Source organism: Cetorhinus maximus, chromosome 1 (assembly GCF_964194155.1).
Source record: "Cetorhinus maximus chromosome 1, sCetMax3.hap1.1, whole genome shotgun sequence".
Classification (NCBI taxonomy): domain Eukaryota; kingdom Metazoa; phylum Chordata; class Chondrichthyes; order Lamniformes; family Cetorhinidae; genus Cetorhinus; species Cetorhinus maximus.
Window position 1 is genome coordinate 203908636 of NC_135879.1, and position 21050 is coordinate 203929685.

The window sequence follows — 21050 nt, forward strand, 5'->3', positions numbered from 1 at the left end:
GAAAACTGGTTGGCAGACAGGAAACAAAGAGTAGGAATAAACGGGTCTTTTTCCGAATGGTAGGCAGTGACTAGTGGGGTACTGCAGGGATCGGTGCTGGGACTCCAGTTATTTACAATATATATTAATGATTTAGATGAGGGAATTAAATGTAATATCTCCAAATTTGCAGATGAAACAGCTGGGTGGGAGGGTGAGCTGTGAGGAGGATGCAGAGATGCTTCAGTGTGATTTGGACAAGCTGAGTGAGTGGGCAAATGCATGGCAGATGCAGTATAGTGTGGATAAATGTGAGGTTATCCACTTTGGTAGCAAAAACAGGAAGGCTATCTGAATGGCTATAAATTGAGAGAGGGGCATGTGCAATGAGACCTGGGTGTCCTTGTACACCAGTTGCTGAAGGTAAGCATGCAGGTGCAGCATGTGGTAAAGAAGGCAAATGGTATGTTGGCCTTTATAGTCAGAGGATTCGAGTACAGGAACAGCGATGTCTTGCTGCAAATTGTACAGGGCCTTGGTGAGACCACACCTGGAATATTGTGTGCGGTTTTGTTCTCCTTATCTGAGGAAGGATGTACTTGCTATAGAGGGATTGCAGCGAAGGTTTACCCGACTGATTCCTGGGATGGCGGGACTGACATATGAGGAGAGATTGAGTCGGTTAGGATTATATTCGCTGGAGTTCAGAAGAATGAGGGGGGAATCTCATAGAAACCTATAAAATTCTAACAGGACTAGACGGTAGATGCAGGAAGGATGTTCCCGATGGTGGGGGAGTCCAAAACCAGGGGTCACAGTCTGAGGGTACGGGTAGACCATTTAGGACTGAGATAAGGAGAAATTTCTTCACCCAGAGAGTGGTGAGCCTGTGGAATTCGCTACCACAAAGTAGTTGAGGCCAAAACATTGTATGTTTTCAAGAAGGAGTTAGATATAGCTCTTGGGGCGAAAGGGATCAAAGGATATGGGGAGAAAGCGCGAGCAGGCTGTTGAGTTGGATGATCAGCCATGATAATGAAGGGCTGAATGGCCTACTCCTGCTCCTAGTTTTGATGTTCTATGTTCTATGTGCAGAGAGGGAGGGAGGTGCCAAGTTATTTAAACTGAAGGACAACAGTAAAAGGGGAATAGAGGGAGAGTTCAGCGAACAAAGCATGTGAAATAGCAAAGCACTGACACAAATTGGGTGATTTTCTATCCAGTGCAGAAGGAACACTGAGCCCTAGGAAAATATCTTGAGTTAGTTATATAGTTAAATGTGAAAAGTGTAAATAGGAGATAATGGTGTTTTATACTTAAAACAATGCCAGAAGCAAGTCCATAAACCAAGCTATCAACTTGAAGTAAATATACATTAAGGTGGCTTGATACTCATTGAATATAATTCCTGTGCCATGTGGGAACTTCAGGGTGCTTCATGTGTCCTGGATAGCCACCTGTGCAGGAAATGCCTCCAGTTGTTTCACCTCGGGGTTTCTCAGTTCCAGGAGCACCTTGAGTCAATGTTGGGCATATTGGGGTGCGGAGAGTTTCCTGGCCTACACATTGCAGGAGGTGGTCAACCCGCAGCTGTAGGTTGTTCAGGGTATTAAGTGGGTGGCCATCTAGCAGGGTAGGGGAAGGTAGGCAGTGCATGGACCCTCCCTGTGTGACTCTCTCAAACTGATTTTCATTGCTGAATGCTGGTGAGGCTAGTGACACCCCCAGTGTGCAGACAAGAGCAGGTGCACAGAATCGTGGGGCAAATAACTGTACAATGGAGTGTGGGCTGAGAGAGTATAGCCAAGTATAGAAATGCAGTTGTCATAGCGGGTGCAGTAGTGAGGAGGATTGAGAGAGGCTTCTGCAGCCATTGATGTGGATCTAGCATCTTGTGTTGCCAGGGTCAATGGTGTCACTGTATGATTGCAGATCATCATGCAGGGGAATGGTGCACAGCCAGAAGTTGTGATCCAAGTTTGAATGGCTCAAAGAATTGGGGGTAATATATTAGTAGCATGGATTGAGGATTGGTTAACAAACAGAAAACTGTCAAGAATGAATGGAAAATGTTATGGAATTTTGCAAGGATGAGTGCTTGGGTCTCAGTTGTTTATAGTCTAAATCAATGACTTGGATGAGGGGCCAAGTGTAATATATTGATGATACAAAGCTAGGTGGGAAAGTTGGATATGAGGAGGGCACAGACTGCAAATGGATACAAACTGGTTAAGTGATTGGGCAAGGTGACTGATGGCATTTAATGTGAGGAAATGTGAAATTATCCAAGAATGGAAAAGCAGAGTTTTTGAAAAGTGAGACTAGTAATTTTTATGCAATGGAATTTGGGGGGTAACAAAGTTAACATGCAGGTGTGCAAGCAACTGAGAAGGCAAATAGTGCATTAGCCTTTATTGCAAGTAGGTAGGAGTATTAGACTAATGAAGTCCTGCTGTAATTGTATGGGGCTTTGGTAAGACCACAGCTGGAATACTGAGTACAGTTTTGATGATCTTACCCAAGGAAGAATGCAGTTGCCTTGGGTGTGGTGCAACAAAGGTTCACTAGACTGACTCCTGTGAGGAGAGATTGAGTAAAATGGGTCTATATATTCTGGAGTTCAGAAGAAACATTGCAATAGGGCAGATTTCTTGTGTGTTTCAATCTAATGCTCTTTTTTGTTCTAATTAAATTCCTTTTCTATTTATAATGAGTTGTTCTCGATGGAGCAAAGGAAATTGTGAAGGGGGTTTGATAGGGGTGTATAAGATTATGACAAATATAGTTAGAGAACAGCTGTTCCCCATTAGCTGATGTTACAAGGACCACAGGAAACAGGTTTTAAGGTTTTGGGCAAGAGATTTGGGTGGCCTTTTACACAGCAGGTGATAATAACCTGGAGCTCACTGCCTATGAGGGTGTTGGAAGCAGAGATAATAAATGATTTTGAAATGAAGTTGAACAGGCATTTCAGGGAAATAAACTTTCAGGGCTAGGAAGAGAAACTTTCAGGGTTACAGAGGTAAAGCAGGGAAATGAGACTCAATGGTGGTCTCCTGTGCTGTAATGGCTTTCTGATTGAAATTCTGAGAGAGCTTTACAGAGCAGATGCTGATAGGTTGTTTCCCCTGATTGGAGAGTCTAGAACTCGGGCCATGCTCTTAGGATGAGGAATTAGCCATTTCAGACTGGGATTTTGAATCCTTCATGTGTTTCAGTTATTTGTAATTCCTTTAAGGGTGAGATGGTGGTGTGGTGGTCATGTCACTGGACTAGTAATCTAAAAGCCCAGGCTAATATTCTGGGGACAAGGGTTCAATCCCACCACAGCAGCTGGTGGAATTTGAATTCAAATAATAATCTGGAATTGAAAAGCTAGTCTCAGTCAAGGTGAGCATGAAACCATTTTCAAATGCCATTAAGAAAAAACCATTAGGTTCATTAATGTCCTTTAGGGAAGGGAATCTGCTGTCCTTACCTGGTCTGGCCTACATGTGACTTCAAATGTGGTTGACTCTTAACTGCTGTCTGCAATGGTGTGACAAGCCACTCAGCTCAAGGGCAATTAGGGGTGAGCAACAAATACTGGCCTTCCCAGTGACACCTACATCCCATGAAGGAGGTGTCAGCTGTGGCTCAGTCCATAGCAACCTCGCCTTTGAATCAGAAGTTTGTGGGTTCATGTCCCACTCCTGGAAAAACCAAGAACTGTGATTGTACTCGAAAGAAGTTGCAATCTGTGACTGTTGGTAACTCGAAAGAGTTTCCCGGAAACCAAGAACTGTGAATGTACTCGAAAAGAGTTACATTCTGTGACTGTTGATAACTCAAAAGAGTTACATCCCATGAATGAATAAAGAAAAAAGAAGTGCTGATTGTGTGTCACATCTGTTGGTTAACATATTGCAAGCTTGACTTGTTGGACCAATGACTTTGAACCAATTGGAGAAAATACAGATTAAAAACAAATACTTATCAAAATCGTTATGAAGCAGCTGTAGTGTGGACTAGGCATTAGCAACATTGCTGTTTAATTCACAACTTGAAATGAAGTCATGCTTCTTCACCATGTCCACTGATGTTTTTGGCATTTTGGAGTCCAGTGGGCATGAGAATCATTACCTTTGTTGCCTATTGGAAAAATGCATGTTATTCCCTCAGCTGGTTAGATATAAACTTAGTATAACATTCATGAAGCAGGGTTATCCATTCTTGCTCTTATTTTTCCAGTAGTCTTCACAACTTGCAGAACTCCAGCAATGAGGAAGTATGGTTATCAAGCCTAGCTGTGACTGCTCTAATGAGACTTCACAAGGAGCAGTTGGGTTTCTTGCTTGTTCATTTTGAGGAAATAACATATAGCATAAGTGAGGGGATAGTCATGGAGTGGGGAAAATAATCACTATTAGCTGCTTCTGCATTAATGACATGAACCTTCCTGACTTAGTTCTCCATGTTCAGTGCACTGCATTTGCACTAAGAATGATCATGGCATTGTAAGTTCTGGTATTGCAAGAAGCCCTTCACTAGTCCTTCCCAAGTACTTCAACAATTGTAACTTTATACTTTAGTATCATATTGTCATAGACACATGCCAAATAGAAGCATGTTTCAATTGTGTTTTAATATATAGGTGCTGAACATTAGTGTAAATAATTGAAGCCATTTTCTATTTATAGTCCTAGAATCCATTCCAATACACAAAGCAAATAACTGTCATACTTGAGGCTCATGTTCAATTAGCCACTTCAAAAGCTAATTATTAAGGCAAACCACTTAAAGCAATTATAATTCATAGACGTAATCAAATTAAGCACTGACTAAGTAAATAGTCACCAACTCATATTACAGCTGCAAGGATCAATTGACATAATGGGTTAGATGCTGTATGCTTGTTATGTAGATACAAACACAACTGGTCGAATTATTTGTGGAATAACAATCACTTAACTCATATGATGTAAACCCAGCATAATTTTTTTGTTTTTAAGTTTCACCATTTTTGTCAGTATTGTTTTTAACATCATAGTCTAGTTTTCAAAGTTGTTTTTACCCCCCCAAACTCGCTCCTGGCATTGTCAGTGACTGTAGAATAATTTCATGGATACGGATATTCTTTTGGCTAAGTGACATTTCTTCTCTCATGTGTCTGGCAACATGGCTGAGCCAAAACTGGTTACCACAGGTAAACTTTCCAACACAAGCCACTGAACAGCAATTTGGTATGGGAATTCTGGCTTCTATTTTTCCAGGTCCAGAGTAGTAATGACCATTACCACCACCGCACATGCACGCCTCCACCCCCGACCCACCAACCCCAATAACACATCCAACCAAACTAAGTCACTGTGGCCGAGACCAACAAAGTGAATACAGACCCAAGACATCCTGTCTGTATGGAGAATTGCAGCATCAGGCCATGAGGTATTTTTTTTAGCCAGTATTCCACTTTGGGAAGCTGAACATCTTGTTTCCTTTCAGTACTGAGTGATCTCATGGATGTTGAGGTCCTAGAGAATAATTCATCTTTCCTATTGATGGATGCACCATTTGAAGTCTCTGTTGCCCTTTTCAAAGAGTCAACTTTGCTTTCAATTTGAGCAATATTCAGATCTCCATTCCGCTGCATCTATGGAGGCACTGTCCACTTTTTCACCTGCTGTTCATGAAGAATAGTCCACAGAGGATGCTTTGCCTGAGCCCAGGTCAGAGTCCACGGAGGATCATGGTACCTTGCAAGTGTGAGTCAATTGCCACCCATACACCAGTACCAGCTGAAAGTCATCTTCTCTTCAGAGCTGGAAGTCAGCATGGAAGCTATGACAGAATCATTACCATTTCTGAGGCTGCAGAATCCTGCACAGCAATCTTATCCCTGAGGTGCCTGTTGACAAGAAATTTGTCTCCATACGAAAGATGAGGCTGTCTTGTCTCCATGTTCTTCACAAGTTGTCCCTTTGCCCATAGTGGAGCAACCTCATACAGAGAGAAGTGTGGATCTGTTTAATTGCCTACAGAAAGTAGACAGTCCTCCTGAAATATCACTGGGAAATCATCTCTTTTCCTGACAGTCTTAAAGGAAGTTGGTCATTTTTTCCTTCATCACCGAGGCTCATTGCAATCTTAGATCTTCAATCCCTTTTCAATCTTTGATACAGCAGTGCACAATATAGCTGTGACAGTCTTTCCTGAAGTTGAAGATCGTTCCCCTTCTGGAGCTTCTTCCCAGAGTCCTTCAAGGGAGCAACAAGTTCCTCAGTGTCCTGAGTTCTCTTCTAAACCCAGAGAATCCAAAGGCTGATTCTCCTCAGTCTTCTCTTTTACAGCAGTCTTTCATTGAAAAGTCTTTGTTGTCCTTGCAGTTCAGTCATCCTGCAACCTACTCTTTGCATCCCAGAAACAATGACAGCTATGCTGTTGAAGTATTGTCCTATTCTGCAGATAATGTCCTACCGGATGCAGAAGAAAGCTCTCATGTCTCTAAGGTGTCTTCCTTAAGGGCTGAGAATACCATGGGAGATTGAATCCACCAGCAGTGCAACTTGGGGAGAGGAAGAGTTGGAACTGTAGTTGTAAAAAGGGAGTTACAGAAATGCGATGTAAATAGTTGAAGACATATTTTCATGTTATTGTTAAAAATTAGATAGCATACTTGGAGGTGTAATATAAAGAGTTAACAGATACGATATGCTCATGTATGACATAGATGATGCACCACTAACACTAGTCAGTCATGTGTTAGACTCGAGAGAGAGAGAGAGGATGGAATAATGCCTAAGAGCTACATGCTTGCTTCATTACCTGTTTAGAACTATTAGCAATAAACAAGTGTTCAGCAGAGACCAGAGTATGTCTACAGTCTATCTAAGAAGCATGTCCGACACATCTCACAACAGATACCAATTGTACAATTCACTCTTGTGGCCTGGCTCGTATAAATCAGTAGTGCCCAGTACTTTACGTTGTACTCTTTGATTTTGCAGGGTTGCACAGCATCACTTCTTTACCCTGCTAAATAGAGACGGTGAATGTGCCAGACTGTCACACCTTAGTCTACTAGTCTGATACTCAAATATCATCTGTGCCATAATACCAGGTACTCTGATCACTGCTTTTGGCTCCCCTAATCTACTTAAAGCTATTTTATATGTTGGTTACCTGGTTTAAGCCCTCCAGAAACACAAATTAGTTTCACACAGGGAAGACTGTCACAGCTTTTCTGACCTTTGCTGTACAAGGGCCAAGTAATCGAGCATTCAATTACTTCCAACTGTACATGTATTATTAATTCTTGCATGTTTCTAAGAATAAATGACTTCAATCCCCACAACCCCCAAGACTTCAATCTCTAAGCATTCCTGTGCTTTCAGTAAGAGCCTCAATTTTTTCTTTTTCCCTCCATGAAGTCAATTTTAATGATTTCAATATTCTTTTTATTGACATCCTTGGGTATGCAGCTGGATTGCTGGATGCTGTAGCTCTGCGGGGTTATTCACTGAGTCCTGAGGGGCTTATAAAAGGAATATTAGAGATTGCTTTGATATCTACCTTGTTCTCTGGGCATTCCCAAACACGTGAATTGCTTTTTAGGAGTAGTCACTATTGGTGTTGTGGTGGTGAGACATTGTCTGCAGAAGCAAGAGCAACCTCCATTGACATAAAAGCTTAATCAGCCATAAATGTATGTCACGCTAAAAGAAATATTAAGCATAATGAAAAGTTTTGTGAAAGGGGTGGGTTTTAAGGAGATTCTCTGAAATAGAAGAGCGAGATGGAGAGGCAGAGGTATAGGGAGCAAATTCCAGACCGAGGGGCCTACGTATTGAAGGCTTAGCTGCTGATATGGCGAAGGGAAGTTGGAATGTACTGCATACAGAAGTTGGAGAAATGCAGATTTTCAGAGGGTTGTAGGAGGAGGCACAGATGGGCAGGGTTAAGGCCATGAAAGAAATTTTAAATTTAATGAGTAGGGAGATTGTAAGCTATCAGCAACAGGGGTGATGAGTAAGCAGGATAGAATGTGAACATGGGGAAGAAGGTGGGTTTCTGATGACAGGATATGGGAGAAGCCATGTTGAGAGTTATGAGGGAAACTGGATAACAAAACCATGATCATATTGATTGGCGGAGCAGGCTCAGTGGGCTGAATGGCCTACTCCTCTGTTCCTAATTTAATATTAGTTGAGGAGGTGTCTCTGGTTTGATAGAAATGGGAATTGGAGGCAGCTACATGCATGGTCTCATTCGTAGTGATAAAGCAGTCCTTGAGCTCTTCAGATCTGTTGCGGGTGATGGTGGAGAGAGCAGGGAAAAGTGTTTCAGTGGAGAAACAAAGCTGAAGGGTTGTTTGTGCTCTCCAGCATTATTCTGGAATATTGGACAGTTCAGTCAGAATACCACAAGACCCGAAAGCATTTGTGTGGCGCTGGCAGTCTGATGACAGATATCTATATCAATTGTGTATCTGTATGCTTGAGTCTGTGACTCTAACTGGGGTGCAGAAGCGGATCATAACCAAATGGATTGATCAGAACTGAAGAGAATGATGAAACAAAACCAGAAAATGCTGGAAAAACTCAAGCAGGTCTGACAGCATCTGTGGAGAGAGAAACAGAGTTTAACATTTCGAGTCCATATGACTCTTCTTCATACGGACTTGAAACATTAACTCTGTTTCTGTCTCCACAGATGCTGTCAGACCTGCTGAGCTTTTCCAGCATTTTCTGGTTTTGTTTCAGATTTCCAGAATCTGCAGTATTTTGCTTTTATCTGAAGAGAATGATGGTTATGCTGAAGATTAGGGCATCCTCCAAGGCAACCGTGAGCAGTGGTTAATCATGTGGATGGCTGCACATGTATTTGCAGTGATAAGTGGCCCAAGGTGAGGTAGTTGGGATTTCAACTGCATTTTGAGTGACTAGGGAAGAGGTTTTTTCCACTGATGGTTACAGAAGGAGCTGGGTTTTGTGGGATTATGGGGGTGGGGTTGGTGTTTGAGTGATCAGGAGGTTCTGGGTGATATAAGGAAGTATTTGGAGATGGATTTTGTCAGTGATGGAGTGTATTTATGTAGAGAGACCACAAGGGGGCTGGGAACCTGAGGGCAAATTCAGAGTAGGGAAAGGAAGGTGGAAAATTAGTTAGTGACTCTGAAAGACAGAAGCACAGGTTAAAAAGTGTACTTTCAAAAGGAATTTGGCAGTGTTAAAAGGAGTGTATGTAAATACAAGGAGTATAGTAAATAAAGCCAATGAACTAAAGGCACAGATAAAGACATGGCAGCATGATATCATCACTTTAACAGAACTTGGCTTAAAGAGGGGCAAAAATGGCAGCTCAACATCTCTGGATACAGAGTTTTCAGGCAGGATAGAGAGGGTGATAAAAACGGTGGGGGGTGTAGCATTATTGGTTAAAGAATCAATTAAAGCTGTGAGGAGCAATGGTATACTAAATGAAGCATCAAATTAAGCTATATGGGTTGAGCTCAGAAACTTAAAAAGGGGCAGTCACATTGCAAGGAGTGTATTGTAGACCCCCAAATGGTGCAAGGGAGTTAGAAGAGCAAGTATGTAGGCAAATTTCGGAGTGCAAAAACAATAGGGCAGCAATGGTTGGGGACTTCAATTAGCCTAATATTAATTGGGATACGAACAGTGTGAAAGGCTCAGAGGGCACAAACTTGTTAAACTGCGTTCAAGAGAACATTTTTAACCAGCATGTAACCAGCCCAACGAGAGGGTCACAATTTAGTCTCAGGAAATGAAGCTGGGCAAGTGGATGAAGTAGCAGTGGGTGCCTATTTTGCAGATAGTGTCCATAATGTTAGCATCATTATGGAAAAGGACGAAGGCAGAACAGGAGTAAAAGTTCTAAATTGGGGGAAAGACAAATTTTACAAAGCTGAGAAGTGAGCTCGCGAAATTGGGCTGGATACAGCTACTACAAGGGAAAACGGTGTCAAGTCAGCGAAAGGCATTCAAAAGTGAGATTCTACAGACACAGTGTAGGCATGTCCCCACAAAGAAAAAGGGCAGTACTGCCAAACCTAGAGTCCCCTGGTTATCTGGAAGCATACGGGGTAAGATAAAGCAGGAAAAAAAAAGCTTATGATAGTCACAAAAAGCTTAATACTGTAGGAAGCCTAGAGGAGTATAAAAAGAACAGGGGTGAAATAAGAAAGGAAATTAGGAAAGCAAAGAGGATACGAAAAAAAATATTGGCAGGTAAAATCTAAGAACATCCAAAGATGCTGTACCAGTACATTGAGAGCAAGAGAATAACTAAGGTTTGGGAGAGATGTATATGGTGACTTTTATGTTGATGCTGAATATGTGGGCAGGGTTCTCAATGAGTACTTTGCCTTCACTAAGAGGAGGGATGATGCAGGCATTCTAGTTAAAGAGGAAGAGTGTGTAATATTCAATACAATAAGCATAAGGAGAGAGGTAGTACTGGAGGAACTGACATCCTTGAAGGTGGATAAATCACCATGGCTGGATTAATTGTATCCCAGGTTGTTAAACGAAGGCAGGGAGGAAAAAGCGGATGCTTTGAGGATCATTTTTCAATCCTACTAGATACAAGCGAGGTACCAGAGGATTGGAGATCTGTGAACTTTGTGTCAATATTTAAAAGGGTGCGAGGGGTAGGCCAAATAATTGTAGGCCATCAGTCTGACTTTGGTGGTGGGAAAATTATTGGAATCAATTCTGAGACCGGATAAAACGTCACTAAGAAAGGCACGGACTGATAATCAGCGTGGTTTTGTTAGGGGAAGACGTGTCTTAAATAGCATTTTTTTGAGGAAGCAACAAGGAGGATTGATGAGGGTAGCGCAGCAGATGTCGTCTACATGGATTTTAGTAAGGCATTTGACAAGGTTCCCCGTGGCAGGCTGGTCAGAAAAGTGAGATTCCATGGGAGACAGTGGAAGGTGGCAGGTTGGATCCAAATTTGCTCAGTGAAAGGAAACAAAGGATAATGGTCGATGGATGTTTCTGCAAATGGAAAACTGTTTTCAGTGGTGTTCCATAGGGCTCACTGTTGGAGCCTTTGCTGTTTGCTGTATATATTAATGATTTAGACTTAAATGTGGAAGGCCTGATTGGGAAATTTGCAAATGACACAAAAATTGGCTGTGTAGTTGATTTGTGAAGAGGATAGCTGTTGTCTCCAGAATGATATCAATAGTTTGGTTGAGTGGGTGGACAAGTGGCAAATAGAATTCAAGCCAGCTAAGTGTGAGGTAATGCAATTGGGGAGGGCAAACAAAGCAAGGGAATACTCAATAAATGGGAGGATTTTGAGAGGGTTGAGGAAGTGAGAGACCTTGGAGTGCATCTCCACAGGTCCCTGAAGATGGCAGGACAGGTGAATAAGGTGGTAAAGAAAGCATAGGGAATGCTTTCCTTTATTGGGAGAGGTATAGCATACAAAAGCAGGGGTGTAATGATGGAACTGTATAAAATACTGGTTAGGCCACAACTGGAATTTTGTGTACAGTTCTGGTCACCACATTACGGGAAGGACAAGCTCGAGAGAGTGCGGAGATTTATAAGAATATTGCCAGGACTTGAAAATTGCAGCTTTGATGAAGGATTGTATAGACTAGGATTGTTTTCCTCAGAACAGAGGAGACTCAGGTGACCTAATTGAGGTGTACAAAATTATGAAGGACCTGGATAGGGAAGTCAGGGAGGACTTGTTTCCCCTAGCTGAGTGGTTAATTACCAGGGGGCAGAGATTTAAGGTGATTATGTTATGATATGGCAGATGGTATTTGCCAGGCTGACCAAATCCCAAAGGGAAACTTGTCCAAGCTATCACAACGATTTTGCAATTTGTATTTATTATGAGGACGTTTGTACAATGAAGTAACGTGTCCACTACCACCTTTAGATATTAAACATTAAATTAAAACATTTACTTAAAAACAATTCAACACCAGATTACAGTTAGTTACATTTAGTTTTATAATAGTTCCCACAAGATTTCTATTTAACGAGACTCCCAACTACATGCCCCTTTCAGCCAACAGTCCAAACTGATTCTTAATCTATAAAACATCCAGCAATATTAACATAAGCATCCACTGTTGCTATAAGGGAGGTATTTCACAACTTCTTTCTCCCGCTCACTCGACAATGGAATGCCAAGCTTTTAACACAACCTTGCTTTCTGAAACAGCAAATTTCTCCAGGATGGCTCGAGGCTGTTTTCTACGGGTCTGTTTCACACAGTGCACTTTTCAAGATCTCTCTCAGCCACCCCCATACAGCTTTCCACCTTTCCTTAAATATATTTCCTCCCTTTTGATCTGTAAATCCCATTATTTCAACCTTTCTTTGGAAGTTACTTGTCCCAGAATATAAAAATCTTTCATGTCATTATGGCCAGTGCATTTGTGGAAAAATAAACTTAATAACTTTGCCTTATTTATGTTGCCAGTTGTAAACATCTTATCATGTCCCTTTGAAAATCAAACAACCTCTCAACATATCTAAAAATGCAAATTCCATTCACACTGTATCCCACTTAGCTCATCTATTTCCATTTCAAATGTCTTTTTTTACACTTACTCCTTTTTTAATGATTTAAACCTTGCAGTCTGACTGTCTGCAGTTTAATTAACTTAGACCCAAGCCCCCACACACACACCCACCCCACCCCCCCACACTCACCCACCCCCCCACACTCACCCACCCCCCCACACTCACCCACACCCCCACACTCACCCACCCCCCCACACTCACCCACCCCCCCACACTCACCCACCCCCCCACACTCACCCACCCCCCCACACACACCCACCCCCCCCACACACACACCCCCCCCCCACACACACTCACCCCCCCCACACACACTCACCCCCCCACACACACACTCACCCCCCCCACACACACTCACCCCCCCCACACACACTCACCCCCCCCACACACACTCACCCCCCCACACACACTCACCCCCCCCACACACACTCAACCCCCCACACACACACACCCACCCCCCACACACACTCACCCCCCCACACACACTCACCCCCCACACACACTCACCCCCCCCCACACACACTCACCCCCCCCACACACACTCTTCCCCCCCCACACACACACACACACACCCCTACACACACACACCCCTCCCACACCCCCTACACACACACACACCCCCCTACACACACACACCCCCCTACACACACACACACCCCTACACACACACACACCCCCCTACACACACACACACCCCCCTACACACACACACACACCCCCCTACACACACACCCGCCCCCACACACACTCACCCCCCCACACACACACACCCCCCCACACACACCCACCCCCCCCACACACACCCAACCCCCCACACACACCCACCCCCCAACACACCCACACACCCACACACACATACACACACCCCTCCCACACCCCTACACACACACACACACCCCCCTACACACACACACCCCCCTACACACACACACCGCCCTACACACACACACACCCCCCTACACACACACACACCCCCCTACACACACACCCCCCCCCCGTACACACACACCCCCCCGTACACACACATCCCCCCGTACACACACACACCCCATCACACACACACACCCCATCACACACACACACCCCATCACACACACACACCCCTACACACACACACACACCCCTACACACACACACACCCCTACACACACACACACCCCTACACACACACACACCCCTACACACACACACCCCTACACACACACACACCCCCCTACACACACACACCCCCCTACACACACACACACCCCTACACACACACGCCCCTACACACACACACGCCCCTACACACACACACGCCCCTACACACACACACGCCCCTACACACACACGCGCCCCTACACACACACACACCCTACACACACACCCCCCCTACACACACACCACACACACACACCCCCCCCCCTACACACACACCCCCCCCTACACACACACCCCCCCCCCTACACACACACACCCCCCCTCTACACACACACACCCCCTCTACACACACACACCCCCTCTACACACACACACCCCCTCTACACACACACACACCCCCTCTACACACACACCCCCTCTACACACACACACAACCCTCTATACACACACACACACCCTCTATACACACACACACACACCCTCTACACACACACACACCCTCTACACACACACACCCCCTCTACACACACACACCCCCTCTACACACACACACACCCCATCTACACACACACACACACACACACACCCCCTCTACACACACACACACACACACACCCCCTCTACACACACACACACCCCCTCTACACACACACACACACCCCCTCTACACACACACACACACCCCCTCTACACACACACACACCCCCTCTACACACACACACACCCCCTCTACACACACACACACCCCCTCTACACACACACACCCCCTCTACACACACACCCCCCCTCTACACACACACACCCCCCCTCTACACACACACCCCCCCTCTACACACACACACCCCCTCTACACACACACACACCCCCCCTCTACACACACACACACCCCCCCTCTACACACACACACACCCCCCTCTACACACACACACACACCCTCTAAACACACACACACCCCCTCTACACACACACACCCTACACACACACACCCCACCTACACACACACCACACACACACACACACACACACCCCCTACAACACACACCCCCCCCTACACACACACACCCCCCCCCTACACACACACACCCCCTCTACACACACACACCCCCTCTACACACACACACCCCCTCTACACACACACACCCCCTCTACACACACACACCCCCTCTACACACACACACACCCCCTCTACACACACCCCCTCTATACACACACACACACCCTCTACACACACACACACACCCTCTATACACACACACACACCCCCTCTACACACACACACACCCCCTCTACACACACACACCCCCTCTACACACACACACACCCCCTCTATATACACACACACACACACACACACCACACCCTCTACACACACACACACACACACACCCTCTACACACACACACACACACACACACACCCTCTACACACACACACACCCTCTACACACACACACACCCCTCTACACACACACACACCCCCTCTTCACACACACACACCCCCTCTACACACACACACACCCCCTCTACACACACACCCCCCCTCTACACACACACACACCCCCTCTACACACACACACACACCCCCTCTACACACACACACACACACCCTCTACTCACACACACACACCCCCTCTACACACACACACACACCCCCTCTACACACACACACACACCCCCTCTACACACACACACACCCCCCCTCTACACACACACACACCCCCCTCTACACACACACACACACCCTCTAAACACACACACACCCCCTCTACACACACACACCCCCTCTATACACACAGACACCCCCCCCACACACACACACCCCCCCCCACACACACTCACCCCCCCCACACACACTCACCCCCCCCACACACACACACACAGCCCTACACACACACACCCCTCCCACACCCCCTACACACACACACACACCCCTACACACACACACCCCCCTACACACACACACCCCCCTACACACACACACCCCCCTACACACACACACCCCCCTACACACACACCCGCCCCCCTACACACACACCCGCCCCACACACACTCACCCCCCCCCACACACACCCACCCCCCCACACACACCCACCCCCCCCACACACACCCAAACCCCCACACACACCCACCCCCCAACACACCCACACACCACACACATACACACACCCCTCCCACACCCCCTACACACACACACACACCCCCTACACACACACACCCCCCTACACACACACACACCCCCCTACACACACACACACACACCCCTACACACACACCCCCCCCGTACACACACACCCCCCCCGTACACACACACCCCCCCCGTACACACACACACCCCATCACACACACACACACCCCATACACACACACACACCCCTACACACACACACACCCCTTACACACACACACACCCCTACACACACACACCCCTACACACACACACACCCCCCTACACACACACACCCCCCTACACACACACACACCCCTACACACACACACCCCTACACACACACGCCCCTACACACACACACGCCCCTACACACACACACGCCCCTACACACACACACACCCTACACACACACACCCCCCTACACACACACACACACACACACACACACCCCCCCTACACACACACCTCCCCCCTACACACACACACACCCCCCCTCTACACACACACACCCCCTCTACACACACACACCCCCTCTACACACACACACCCCCTCTACACACACACACACCCCCTCTACACACACACACACACCCTCTACACACCTACCCCCACCCTCTATACACACACACACACACACCCTCTATACACACACACACACCCCCTCTACACACACACACACCCTCTCTACACACACACACCCCCTCTACACACACACTCACCCCCTCTACACACACACACACACACACACACACACCCCCTCTACACACACACACACCCCCTCTACACACACACACACCCCCTCTACACACACACACACACACCCTCTACACACACACACACCCCCTCTACACACACACACACCCCCTCTACACACACACACACCCCCTCTACACACACACACACCCCCTCTACACACACACACCCCCTCTACAACACACACACCCCCCCTCTACACACACACACACACCCTCTACACACACACACACCCCCCCTCTACACACACACACACCCCCCCTCTACACACACACACACCCCCCCTCTACACACACACACACCCGCTCTACACACACACACACACCCTCTAAACACACACACACCCCCTCTACACACACACACCCCCCCTACACACACACCCCCCCTACACACACACCACACACACACACACACACCCCCCCTACACACACACCCCCCCCTACACACACACTCCCCCCCTCTACACACACACACCCCCTCTACACACACTCACCCCCTCTACACACACACACACCCCCTCTACACACACACCCCCTCTATACACACACACACACACCCTCTATACACACACACACACCCCCTCTACACACACACACACCCCCTCTACACACACACACACACCCTCTACACACACACACCCCCTCTACACACACACACACCCTCTACACACACACACACCCCCTCTACACACACACCCCCTCTATACACACACACACACACCCTCTATACACACACACACACCCCCTCTACACACACACACACCCCCTCTACACACACACACCCCCTCTACACACAGACACACCCCCTCTATATACACACACACACACACACCCCCTCTACACACACACACACCCCCTCTACACACACACACACACACACACACACACCCCTCTACACACACACACACCCCCTCTACACACACACATCCCCTCTACACACACACACACCCCCTCTACACACACACACACCCCCTCTACACACACACCCCCCCTCTACACACACACATACCCCCTCTACACACACACACCCCCTCTACACACACACACACACACCCTCTACACACACACACACACCCCCTCTACACACACACACACCCCCCTCTATACACACACACACACACCCTCTAAACACACACACACCCCCTCTACACACACACACCCCCTCTACACACACAGACACCCCCTCTACACACACAGACACCCCCTCTACACACACACACCCGCTCTACACACACACACACACACACACCCTCTCTACACACACACCACCCCCTCTCTACACACACACACACCCCCTCTCTACACACACACACACCCCCTCTCTACACACACACCCCCTCTCTACACACACACACCCCCTCTCTACACACACACACCCCCTCTCTACACACACACACACACACACACACACACCCTCTCTACACACACACCCCCTCTCTATATACACACACACACACACACACACACCTTCTCTACACACAAATACACACCCTCTCTACACACACACACACACACACCCTCTCTCTACACACACACCCCCTCTCTATACACACACACACACCCCCCCTCTCTCTACACACACACACCCCCTCTCTACACACACACTCACCCTCTCTCTACACACACACCCTCCTCTCTACACACACACACCCTCTATATACACACACCCCCTCTCTATACACACACACACACACACACACACCCCCTCTCTCTACACACACACACCCCCTCTCTACACACACACACACACCCTCTCTCTACACACACACCCTCTATATACACACACACCCTCTATATACACACACACCCTCTATACACACACATACACAACCCCTCTCTAAACACACACACACACCCTCTCTACACACACACACACACCCTGTCTACACACACACACACACACACACCCTCTCTACACACACACACCCCCTCTCTACACACACACACCCCCTCTCTACACACACACACCCCCTCTCTACACACACACACACACACCCTCTCTACACACACACACACATACACCCCCTCTCTACACACTCACACACACCCCCTCTACACACACACACCCTCTACACACACACACACCCCCTCTACACACACACACACACACCCTCTATATACACACACACACACACACACCCTCTACACACACACACCCCCTCTACACACATACACACACCCCCTCTATACACACACACACACACCCCCTCTATACACACACACACACCCTCTACACACACACACACACCCTCTATATACACACACACCCTCTATATATCTATATATAATATATATATATATATATACACACACACACACCCTCTATATACACACACACACACACACACACACACACACACACCCTCTATATATACACACACACACCCTCAACGCACACACACACATCTGATTTAAAGTATCCCACAGTATTATTAGGAAAAAATGATCTTTCCTTTATAATTGGAAGAAGGATCTGATGGTACACGAGGAAAAATCTTTTCACCCAGAGAGTAGTCAGCATCTGGAATTCACTGCCTAAATTGAGGCAGAAACCCTCAATTCATTTAAAAGGTACCTGGATCTTCACCTGAAGTGCTGTAACCTGCAAGGCTACAGACCAGGTGCTGGAAAATGGGATTAAAAATGAATTGCTAATTTTTCCTTTTCCCCCATGTTTTTTTCGGCTGGCGAAGACAATATGGACTGAAAGGCCTCTTTCTGCACCATAACTTTTCCACAGTTCTATGGTTCTGAGATAGCACCTGCCACTCTCGTTGCCTCCTTTTGTGACCTTGCTATGAATATGGGTCAGACTGTTTATGGGGAGGGTGATGTTCAAGGAGGACAGGAGGTCCGTGAAGTCAGAGGAGAGGGCAAAGGAAATATACTAACTTTAAAAATGGAAAACAGCTGATTCTTTACAGGAGGTCAACGGTATCTCAATGATTTTGTGATTTTTAAAAAAAATTTCTTTTGTCACCTCCTGTTAGAAATTGTTGCTCGGTTCCTCTGATTTTGACTTCAGCCCCTTTCTCTCTCTTTCAGGGACCGCTAAGGTGATGAGTACTGACAGAGTCTCCAGCCTTGGTGATGGTGATGATGGCAGAGGATTTGACGATGTGGTGCCATATAGTGATGACGAGACTGATAACGAATTGGATAGTTCTACTGAAAGATTGGAAGATGCAGAGCAAAACCGCATCAACCAACAGATGGAGGCGGGAAGGCAACCAAAAAGTGGTAAAGCTCAATTATCAGTTATTTTAGACTATGAATTAAATTGACATGTTTTGTACAAAGGAAAAATAAGGAAGGGAGACTAACCAGGAATAAGATTATTTGTATCTGTACAAGATGGATCAAGTGAATAAAGGTTTGAAAGATAAAATCCATGTTTTAAGACTATGAAGCTGCATAAGTATGAAAGCTGGAAGCAGTTGAAAGCAAATGGCAACTTGAGGCTGTTTAGGCGCTTGGACATGTTAATGTTACGGGTGGCTGAAAAGCACAGTTAACCTTGTAACGATGCGAGAAGGCGAGGCTAGAAAGCAAAAAATGGAATATCTACAGAAGTTACCAGGAAGTAAATTGTAGTCTCATTGGTGGGGTGATGAGCCTTCCAACAAACGAGGCTGGCTAGAAGTACGTAGTGTAAAGATCCCTCTGGCTGAAAGGGCTAACAAACGCTGGATCTCGGGACAACAAGCATGTAGCTTGGGGTTGCATGGTGACAAAAGGGATGAAGCCCATAAAATTGCTGAGGATCATTATGAAGAAACTGCTGAACACAGGACATTCCCCCACCAAATTGGAAATGAGCAAATGTGGTATTGATTTTCCAAAAAAGAAATTAGAACTGCAAATGGTGGTAATTACAACCCCATTAGTCTTGCAATGTATTAGAATTGATCATCAGGAAGAAATAAAGGGCAAATTTATTCAAAGTAATCCAGTAAATGGCAGCCAGCATGGTTTTCTGGAAGGGGCATCTTGCCCATCCAACTACGATAACATTTTCAGTAAGTAACATCTTAAGTTGACATCAAAGATTCTATAATGTACTGTACCAAACTTTCAAGAGAACTTTCAATCAATTTCCACAGGCAGACAAAAGCTTAAAGCAGTCTGCATCGCAAATAAACTGATAAGGGGAGATACTGTAAACACTGAAGATCTGAAAACTGGGAATATCTAGTTCATGCTTCATGTTTTTCGAACATAACTTTAATACCTAAAATTAAAGTTCAACTGTAGAAAATGGGATAAAAGCAGCTTGAAGCCTATTACTTTTAAAATGTCCAGAGTGTCCTTCCCGGCCACTCACTCCCCCCGCCCGCCCCCATAAGCTTGGAACTACACAGTATTTGGAACGAACTTCAGGCTAAGCTCTGCCATTCCCTCCATAAAGCTCTGCCTTAAAATATTCAAAGACCCTATGTCAGGAAGATATAATAATTTTCGT

At 46.3% G+C, this 21050-nt stretch overlaps 1 protein-coding gene across 6 annotated transcripts in view; it reads left to right on the plus strand.

Annotated features, from left to right (window-relative positions):
- Window positions 1-21050, plus strand: part of atp8b1 (ATPase phospholipid transporting 8B1) — a 183098-nt gene that overhangs the window by 81398 nt on the left and 80650 nt on the right. For all 6 annotated transcript variants that reach the window (XM_078552053.1, XM_078552016.1, XM_078552046.1 and 3 more), the window contains exon 2: window positions 19634-19828. In XM_078552053.1, coding sequence (XP_078408179.1) covers window positions 19648-19828 — 181 coding nt within the window. In that variant the 5' untranslated portion in view covers window positions 19634-19647. The remainder of the gene's footprint in view (window positions 1-19633; window positions 19829-21050) is intronic.